We start from the raw sequence: 10,750 nt of genomic DNA on the forward strand, positions 1-10,750 counted from the left end.
GGGGGCTCAGCTGCGCGGCTGGATGCTGCGGGCAGACGTGCTCATGCCGGGCTCCTGGGCTCTGCGTGCCTCGCTGGCCTCCCTCCTCCTCTGCGCCAATGCTCTGCCCTCCGTTTTGTACCGGGGCCACCTGGAGAGAAGCAACGAGAGACCCATCATCGGTAAGGCGGGCGGACGTCCCTGGGCATGTCCCAGGGCAGGGGAGCGCTGCAGCCTGTTAGCACGGGGCATTCACAAAAGTAAAGAATAGCTCCTCCCCCCCAGCTCAGCCCCCTCTGCATAGCTTCAAGCCTAGCTATGCCGGGAGAGAGCCATGGCCCTGCTGACTGAGCCCCTCGCCCCTGTTATGACAGCATGGGCTTCAGCAGCAGCCACCTCTCTCCTGCTGCGAATTGGGGCGTAAGGGCAGCCTCCACCCAGGACTCAGTTCCTGGTTGGCGCTGTTCCCAAAAGTAAAGAAAAGCCCTTCCACGATCTTTGGCAGGAAGAGCTCTTGATGTTGAAAAGAAAGAGTTCCCCGTGAAGGAGCTGGCCACTGGCAGCCTTTCAATTTCCTTTTGCTTTCGATAGCTAAAGTTAATCGTGATCTCCACCAGCATCAGCTTTTTGGTCGGTTTCTTTTCCCTTTGTGGTTGTGCGGGTATGTTTTTAATATCACTTCTGTTATAATCAGGGGGAGGCAAACCCCTTGAGAGAGGTTGGGAGGCACATCTCTGGCCGATATACATGAAATGAATGGAGCCACAGCAGTTTGTGCAAAGTTAAAGCTATGGCCCATTGGGTTTCAAAATACCCTGTGGTTTTTGCAATTTTTCCGAAGTCATAATATGGCAAGTCATGTGATACAGTTGCCCAGCTGAGTGATAAAAGGTCAGTGAACTGTTTTAGTCTGTTACCTGCATGATGCTGTTCAGAAACTATCAAGATAACGTGAAGGACCCCTATCCTGCAAGTACACACGTGCTTAACTTGACACACGGGTGTATTTGGTAGCCCTGTTGGTATGAGACAAAAAGAAATGCAAAACTGTAGAACTCTTGGTTCAGAGATGATACCTTTTACTAGACCAACTAAGAAATTGCAAAAAAATTATCTAATAATGATTCTTGTTATATAATAATAATAATAATAATAAAGAATCATTATTAGATAATTTTTTTGCAATTTCTTAGTTGGTCTAGTAAAAGGTATCATCTCTGAACCAAGAGTTCTACAGTTTTGCACAACTTGACACAGAGCGTCTATGAGACATTACTGTGCAGTGGTTACTGCACATTTATTTAGCACTTATATAATCAAGTAGTAAATAAATGCTCAGTAACTGGAGTTACTGCGCAGTAGCGCCAACAAATGTCTTAAGTCATGCTGCTGCTCAGTAACTTAATAATACTGCACAGTAGCGTATTAGCTCTGTTAGTGCTATGACGCACTACTGCACAGTATTATTCGGTTGCTACACAGTCAGTCTCTCACGTAGATGTGCCCACGCACAAATTGTTGTTATTTCCAGGAGGCTACTCCCTTGCTTAAAATGAAGCACATACCCAAGTGTTTGAAATAATAGAGCCCAGCAGGGTATTGATTTGAGAATTCGAGATGCCTTTTTCTGTACAGTTTTATATGATTAAAGTTTAAGATGCAGGATTAATATCTCCATTGTTTATGCATTTTATAGTTACAAAAAGTCCGTTAAAAAGGTGAAAATGGAACATTCCAAAATGCTTATTGCCACCACAAAAATAGCCTGCAGCAGATATGTTGGACTGCACAGTAAATAGTATCATCTCACCTCGAATACAAATACCATGTTCACAGTTTTTTGATCTGTTTGGCTGTACTCATGAAGCCAAAGAAGCCTTATTGATGTTTATAGGATTTCATAAATTCTATACATATGTGGATTAACCTTCAGGTCACATCACTAGATTGTAAAGTCTTTGGAGTTGATGCCTTGTTTTTAAAGTGTTCTTTTGTGGCACTGGTCAGACAAATAAAGCAAGGAATTCAAAGTTCAGACTACAACAAAAGCTGTGTTAACCAGCACATTACAAGTGGGCATGCTCTGTTAACCGGCATTCTGGCTTGTAAGGGCATGTAAGGGAAAAGTGAAACTGGAAGTGCCCACCGTGGCACTTCCAGTTTTGCGGAGCCCCGACGGGCTGGGGGGAAAGCAGTCTGCGCTGCCAAGCCCCCATGGCCCTGGGTATAGCAGTCTGCATGGGTCCCCCCTCCCTGTCCCTCGGGGCCCATGGGGCTTGTGGGAGGGGTGGCAATGCGGCAGGAGGGGCAGCGACACCTCAGACGCGGCGGGACAGGTGGCATCCTGAACAGGCAAAGATGCCTGTTTGGGCCACTCAGTTATCCGGCATATTTTGTTATCCAGCACCCTCCATTCCCTGTGGGTGCCAGATAACAAAGCTTTTACTGTATTAAGTTGGTAATGCTGTTTGCTAATGACCCAAGTTTTTGCATACTTCATAATTACTTTTTAGTCATTAAGTGTAATACTTAATGCAGCATGTGAATCAAGTCAGTGACACGATCAAGGGGTATAGATTTAATTTTTCTTCTCCTGGAATATAATTATTTTTATTTGTAAAGCACATATCATCTTTTTTTTTCTGGGCTCCTTAGGGATATTGACACAGGAATGTTCCCCATCGTTCTTGAAGCATGGGAAGTCCTACCTTGCTGCTTCATACGTGAAGTTTATAGAATCAGCTGGGGCACGGGTCATGCCAATAAGGTAAGGTCCCACATAGTTGTAGTTGGGTCGTAATTCCAGGTTTTTTTAAACCCTTAAGTCCTAATCTTGTCAGGTGCTGAAACCACATACAGTAAAAGCTGAGTTATCCAGTACCTTACAAGCCAGCAAACTCTGTTAAGTGGCATACCATCTTGTAAGGGCTTGTAAGAAAAAAGTGAAACTGGAAGTGCCCACCGTGGCACTTCTGGTTTCTCAGAGCCCTCACGGCCCAGGGAAAAGCAGCCTGCGCTGCCAAGCCCCCCATGGCCTGGGGCCCCAGCAGGACACCTGCAGCTTTAGGGGCTCATTGTGTGGCTCCATCCTCTCCTACACCATGCTCCATGCCTTGTGGATGTTATCACTCACTGATGTCACTTGAGGTTTGTTCCACTTAGCCCCTCTCTGGGCTACCTTGATACTCTCAGGCCCTCTGTCTCGGCTTTCACACCCTTGGATCCCCTTTCAGCCTCTCTGTCTGGACTCTTCGACCCTGGTCCAACCACTCCCTGGGCTTTCAGACTCTGGTCTGATGCTCAGTCCCCCTTGGGCCCCCTGGCTTCTGGACCTCCTTTGGTCCTGCTCTCTCTCAGCCCATGCTGAGCTCCTGGATCCTCTCTGATCCTGCTTCCAGTCTCTTTCGGGGTCTTGGCTTGTGGATCTTCGGATCCCCACTCTCTGGGCTCCTGCACTCACTGATGGGCTCCACTCTTAGCTCCTCCTATGCTACTGGTTCTCTAAGTGGGCCTTGAACCTGCACCCATCAGGGCTCAAGGCTAAACCCTGGTACAGCTTAATAAAAAGCATCTGTACCCTCCAAACCTCCTCTAGGCTTAACATAAAACTAAGGGCACCTGCTTTTGAATCAAGTCTCTCTCTGCCCCAGGTATCTTCTCTTGTTACCAGGCCTGCAGAGTTGCTTGCTCTCAGTCAGTTCAGGAGCCCTGCAGCTCTGCTTCCAGGAACTTCTCATTGAATGACTCTCAGGGCTGGCCTGCCTGACCAGGTCAGGCTCAGGGCCTATATGGCTGTATGCCGGCCCTCTTCCCATCACCGTCCGCCACCTGCATGCTGTCTTTTTGGCTGCTTGCCTTCTGAAAGGGACAGGCACACCCCATTGTCCTGTCACACACTGCATTAAAAGTTTCTGCTTAACCTTGAACTTAGCAGTCTGCTAAATATATTTGATAGTTTTCAGGCTATTGTAGTGCCATAAATAAAGCTAGGGCTCCAGGTATAATGGGAAACTGCCAATAGTCTTAATTTGTTTGAGAGAGAGTTCATTTCTTAATGTCATTAAGAAACTACTGCTACACAGAGCTCCATGTTTTGTGAGTATTTCAAATACTGGATAAATATGGCAAAGACAGTGCGGGAAATACTACTGCTTATTAGCCAACAGAAAAATGTAAAATAACAATATTGAATACTATGTTAATATGAATTAACATAGTACAGCAGGTAATGCTGCTGCTACAGAACAGAATCACAACCAGGTTTGAATCCCACATAAAATTCCTTTTGATAGTCAAAGTTTTGCTGACCATGTTGGTCTTCCTCACCTTTTCCATCTAGTGTGTGTTAGCAAAACAGGTAAGTGGCCAAAGGTAAATTTTCACAAAGGTCAAATTGTGAAGAAGGTTAACTGAAAACTAGAGTTTCCAGTGTGCAAAAAAGCTCACAGTTCATTGAGCTGTTTGCTCAGCTGCAGGGGATTCCTAGGGTTCTCATCCCCAATCCTCTTTCCCACTAGACCATTTTTCCTGGGGAGTAGAGACCAGGAAGCCCTGGCAATGTGGCAGATCTGTCGGCAACTGTGCCTTGGATTTGGCAAAAACTCATTGACTCCACAGCTAGAGTATTTCAGATGAAATATTCTAAGATCAAAAAAGGAATGTAAATGTGAAAGGCATGTGCCTGTCAGTTCTTTACTTATAAAGCACTTCCACTTCAGAGAGCTCCTTCTTTGTCCGCTCCTAGTAAAGGGAGTGTTTTCTTTTTAAAATGGGAGAGGTGGGAATCATTCGAGCATCCCAAACAGCGCAGTAGATGGCTCTACTCCAAACACTTTTTAGTATGCCACTCCAATTCCCTTTATCCTTGCATGGACTCTGCTCTGTCCTCCATGGGACTATTCCTTTCTCCTCAGCTCTCAGTTCTCCCTGAGACTACCTTTTCTTCCCCTAACTTTCTCAGAGGCTCCCTCTCTCTCCTCTGGCAGTCAGTCACACTTGCAGAAAAACTGTTACAAAACTGTAGTATTATCTTGGGGACAACATTTATCCAATAAAATGAAACATGAAACAAAGTCATGAGGAGCCAATCAGAGAACAGGCTATGTAGTCTGCTGCCAGGCCCAGACTCCTATCTCGCGCTAGATGTCCCACTGGTGAAAAGGGCATCTAGATGTCCTACTTCTGAAACTATTTACAAATATGTACATCAACATATGTTCACCAGTAGTGTTCCCAGTGAGAGCTGTAGGCTAGAACTCAGTCCTCTTAGCCCCTTTTGTCACATCTCTCCCTGGTTTAAAAGTTGATCTGAGCTGGATCACTGCAACCAATGAACCCTTTTTTCATGCATTGGTAATCACATTTCCATTGCTCTTAATGTGAATCACCTGCATGTCATACTTCTGTAGGGCTAGGCTCCATCTCATCAACTTACCATCGGTACCTTTCAGCACCAAACACTTCACCAGGAACTCCTTTTGTACCTGCTAAGCCTGGAACTCCCACCTTCCAGGTAAACCATCCTATCAAGTCCTGGAAATCCCCATGACCCCTGATAGCCTCAAGTCTTAGAAAAACCTGGTATGCTTGGTAGTCTTATTGACCCTGGAGAACCTGATTGTCATTTAGATCTGGTCAATCCAATTTGGCCTGAAACACCTGGAAAGCCTTTGTAACAAGAGGCATTTAGGTTGGACAGTACAAAGAACTTTCTTATTCTGAAGGGGGTTAAGTATTAGAACAGGCTACCTACAGAGGCTGTGGAACCTCTGTCTTTAGATGGTTTTAAGAGCAGGTTAGACCAGGGGTCAGCGCACATTTAGAAGTAACAAGCCAGATTAACAGAGCTCGGTCCAAAGGCAGGCCTTCACCACTTCTACCTTCCCTGCTTCCCCCATTGCTACTGAAATGCCTTTGACATATGGGCTTCATAGGACAGATGGCAAAGATGACTAGATGATCTCCTAAGGTCCTTTTCCAGCCCTACTTTTCTATGATATGATTGTACTTGAACTGTAGGTGTGTCTACATGTGCCCCTATAGCACTGTTGTTACTATGCCATCATTTAGTCCAAGCAGTCCTCAGACTTATGACACAATAGGTTCCTGAAAACCACATCTTAAGTCGAAACGTTGTAACTCAGAACCAATTTTCCCATAGGAAACAATGTTATAAATGGGGGATTAGTTCCTGAACCAGGACCCAATACCCTATTTTCACCAAAAATAACCCAGAATTTTGTACTCAATCAATTATAGATGAGTAATATAGATACATTAATGTATTTATATTTTAAATTGCAATCCTATTGATTTGGAAGGACTTCTTTGAGGAGACTTTGCTGGACGTTTTAAAGGGCTCTTTGCTGGACGTTTTAAAGGCCTCTTCTCAGGAGTCTTGGCTGTAGGTTTTTCTGGAGTCTTGTCCGCTTTCTTAAAGAAAGTGTCCAAGTAAATTTGGACAGATGTTCTCCAGGGAGATGGGCAACACAGCGAACTGTTCGCTGGCGTGGGTTGGTGTCAGATCAAGTATTGTAAAGTTGAAATTGATGTCAGAAACTTGAAACGGGGTGTCAATTTATAAATGTTTTAAGTGCGAAATACTGTAACGCGAAACGTTGTAAGTCGAGGACTGCCTGTATTTCCTTTTAGAACTACTAAATGACAGTGCAATAACAGCCAGCGGCACATGATTATTTTTAGTCCCTATGTCATCGTAGCGATGCGCTATACTGAGGGAGCACATCACTATGGTAATGTAGCTGCAGTGCCACAGTTTGTGCCTGCCAGTGCTATGTTGCCGTAGCATGTTGCTACAACAACGTAGTGTCACATGTAAAGGCACCCAGTGAGTAAGGCTGGCAGAACTGGGCTTTTAGTGACAAGGTTCGTTTTTTTGTCTTTCCTTTTTTCTTTGTACACTTCCTGTTTGACTAATTCTGTGCCAATTGCAAATGGTTGCCAATAAGCACATCTGGTATTTTTATGGAGAATTTCATTAGTTTTAGACAATAACAGTAATTGTATTTGTTGGTATTTCAGATTAAATTGTTCAGATGAAGAGTATGATAGGATTTTTCAGTCTATAAATGGGTAAGTGTTGAACATCAGTCTCCTATTGAAGTTTTTAAAGACATTTCACAATATTAGAGACACTGGTTTACTTTTAAGTCCTTGTTTTTTTTCTATCAGGAATTCAAAGTTCATACGTTTTACTTTTCTTAGTTGGAAGTGCTATTCAGTTCTACTTTTTTTGCAAAGTTTTGATGAGTATTCCCCATTACATGCCTGTGCTAAGACAGGAAGTTATTTTTTTTCTTTTATCCTGCTCTTTAGAAAGTGCTTATTGGTCAGATACCTGTCTGACTGCAAAGTTCTACCCTGGTACTTCTTTTTGTCCATTTGCACGCTGACATGAGCAGTATCTGAATGGTAGTTTTGGCTTTGTACTTTATATCCAATCCATTTCCTTCTACGACCAGGTGACCTATCACCTGGACAAGGGAGAAGAGATTGATGTCATATATCTTGACTTCAAAAAAGCCTTCGATCTGGTTTCCCATGATCGCCTCTTGGAGAAACTGGCCAATTGTCGCCTTGGGTCCTCCACGATCCACTGGCTGGAAAATTGGCTCCGGGGTCGGACCCAGAGGGTAGTAATTGATGGAAGTCACTCATTGTGGTGTCCTGTGACCAGTGGGGTCCCCCAAGGCTCTGTCCTTGGACCCATACTGTTCAACATCTTCATTAATGATGTGGACACTGGAGTCAGAAGCGGACTGGCCAAGTTTGCCGATGACACCAAACTTTGGGGCAAAGCATCCACACCAGAAGACAGGCGGGTGATCCAGGCTGACCTGGACAGGCTCAGCAAGTGGGCGGACGAGAATCTGATGGTGTTCAACGCCGATAAATGCAAAGTTTTCCACCTTGGGAAGAAAAACCCACAACATCCTTATAGGCTCGGCAGTGCTATGTTGGCTAGCACTATGGAAGAAAGAGACTTGGGGGTCATCATTGACCACAAGATGAACATGAGCCTGCAGTGCGATGCTGCGGCTAGTAAAGCAACCAAAACGCTGGCTTGCATCCATAGATGCTTCTCAAGCAAATCCCGGGACGTCATTCTCCCCTTGTACTCGGCCTTAGTGAGGCCGCAGCTGGAGTACTGCGTCCAGTTTTGGGCTCCACAATTCAAAAAGGATGTGGAGAAGCTTGAGAGAGTCCAGAGAAGAGCCACGCGCATGATCAGAGGTCAGGGAAGCAGACCCTACGATGACAGACTGAGAGCCCTGGGGCTCTTTAGCCTGGAAAAGCGCAGGCTCAGGGGTGATCTGATGGCCACCTATAAGTTTATCAGGGGTGACCACCAGTATCTGGGGGAACGTTTGTTCACCAGAGTGCCCCAAGGGATGACGACTAGGTCGAATGGTCATAAACTACTACAAGACCGTTTCAGGCTGGACATAAGGAAGAATTTCTTTACTGTCCAAGCCCCCAAGGTCTGGAACAGCCTGCCACCGGAGGTGGTTCAAGCGCCTTCATTGAACACCTTCAAGAGCAAACTGGATGCTTATCTTGCTGCGATCCTATGACCCCAGCTGACTTCCCCTTTGGGCAGGGGGCTGGACTCGATGATCTTCCGAGGTCCCTTCCAGCCCTAATGTCTATGAAATCTATGAAATCTACAGCTGCCTACTTTCCATTTTTTCTTATTTTGTCAGTACCCATTTTCCAGTGGATTCCTTCATTTTGCCAAAGCTGTTTCACCCTGTTTGCTGCTTCTATCCTCTCCTCATGCCTCCTCCGTATCCTTTTCCAACCTGCTTCATGTTGCCATTCTTCTTCTTGTGGCCTGGTACCAAATCTGATATTTGCTCCTGTTAATATTATTAGGTCTCAGAATTCACCTATCAGACCTTCTCACCTTTTGCTCATAATGTACTCAAATACTGTAGTCAGTGCAGGTATTCATTATTACTAATAAAACCACTGGACATTCTTTTTCAGGGTGCTCTTTCCAGGAGGTGGTGTGAACCTTAAGACTTCACAATATTCCAGTATTGCTCGGATATTTTACAACAAAGCACTAGAGGTAACCATGTAATGGAAGATCCATTCTGATTATTGTGAATGTTTAGAGACCAAAATGACTCGCATTTGGACAATTTCCAGCTGGAATAGAAAATAATAGTATTACAGTAGTATTACTACTACTCTACTATACTCCTATACTATGCTACACTTGATCTTAGCCTACAAGAGGCCGAGAAGCAATTATTGCATCTATTAATAAGCAGCTGGCTATCGGTGTTTGTATAGTAAATCATGCAGTAGTTTAACATGCAAATCTGAACCAAATAACTTCAGACATCACAAAATCTGAATCTGAACTTTAGAGTTTGGGGTCTCTTTTCCTAGTTTCAGGGAAATCAGCTGTTGACTTCTTTTTCTATAGAACTTTATTTCTGAGAAGGATCTTATTCATCCTCTTTGCCTAAACTTATTCAATCTTGCTTGTTATTTCTTTGGAACAGTTTATATTTTGTAAAACAGAAATACTTGTTACTCCTTTTCTATGTTACCTCAGACCAAACATCTTAAAAGTCAGAGTGAGAGTTCAGTACTTTCTGAAAATCAGGTACCATTATGTCATCTCTGTGCCACCACTCTAGCGAACTCAGGAACAATCAGCTGCAGAAAAACAAGCCTTGACTCCTTACTTTGAGTCCTCCCATACACAAGCTGGCAATTATATGGAGTAGACAATTCAGAGAGGTCCTAAACGTATGCCTCAGGTATACTGCCAGTCTCTTTGATTAAATCTTGACTAGAATTTATGCAAAGTCAGGTTAGGAAACACATTTTAATAAATATAATTTGTAAACTAGTGCTGTATCATAGAGCAACAATTTACAATAAATACTTCTACAACTTACAGTTGAGACAGCAGCCCTGGAACACATAGTCACTGGGCACATCTACACTTGCAGTTAATATGACTGAGTATACTCTGACTCAATTTGAGCCGGAATAAACTAATCCTAACACCACTGTCTACATGTGCGCTTAAGTGCAGTAATATACTGCGCTGCCAGATAACACTTATATCTGACAGGACTACCTGGCAGTGCAGTAAATTAGTCTACTGCACCCTAATTGCCGCACAGGTGTAGAAAGCGATGCTTTACTGTGTAGCAAATTAGTCTGCTGTGCAGTAAAGCATCTTTTATAGATGCACCCACTGTGTCACAGGCTGCTGCTTAGTAGCTACTTAACTTGTAGGGGCCTAAAGCCCCTCAACACTGCTGAAGTCCCCAGGCAACTACATTTCTTCCATTAAGCATGCACAAAACTGTGTTGACATCACTTAGCAGCGAGGCATCTAGCTCATACCTGACCCCAAAGGACTCACAAAATAGACTTCTCTGTGCTGATCACCTATGGTGTCTGGGAGATATAAACAGAGCAGTAACCCAGTCATTAGGGCACTCTCAGTTAGGGAAAACCCAAGATTTATAATCCTTCCTCTGCTATTGCTGTTCAAATGCACATTTCTCACTGCCCGCACCTGTGCTCTAATGATCTTATATTTTTGGGTAGCACTGTCTCAGTTTCTCATGTTGAAGTTCTTCCACTTCATGTGAAATATTTATATCACTGTTGGAGCAGGATCTGAAAGCCAGGTCTCCTGGGTGAGTGCTCTAACAAGTTTCTTTCTGACCCAGTGAACATTTAATTATTTCATACAGAGTATAACCACTTCAGCAGG

The 10,750-nt window shown here is 44.1% G+C and overlaps 1 protein-coding gene across 2 annotated transcripts in view; it reads left to right on the forward strand.

Moving 5' to 3' along the window:
- GGH (gamma-glutamyl hydrolase) overlaps positions 1-10,750 on the forward strand; it is a 22,131-nt gene continuing 11,381 nt past the window's right edge. Inside the window, exons 1-4 of one of the 2 annotated variants that reach the window (XM_006019135.3) lie at positions 1-161; positions 2,635-2,746; positions 7,021-7,071; positions 8,989-9,073. In XM_006019135.3, coding sequence (XP_006019197.2) covers positions 23-161; positions 2,635-2,746; positions 7,021-7,071; positions 8,989-9,073 — 387 coding nt within the window. In that variant the 5' untranslated portion in view covers positions 1-22. The remainder of the gene's footprint in view (positions 162-2,634; positions 2,747-7,020; positions 7,072-8,988; positions 9,074-10,750) is intronic. The other variant, XM_025198507.1, reaches the window with a different exon arrangement.

This window comes from Alligator sinensis, unplaced genomic scaffold (genome assembly GCF_000455745.1).
Source record: "Alligator sinensis unplaced genomic scaffold, ASM45574v1 scaffold860_1, whole genome shotgun sequence".
In the NCBI taxonomy this organism is placed as follows: domain Eukaryota; kingdom Metazoa; phylum Chordata; order Crocodylia; family Alligatoridae; genus Alligator; species Alligator sinensis.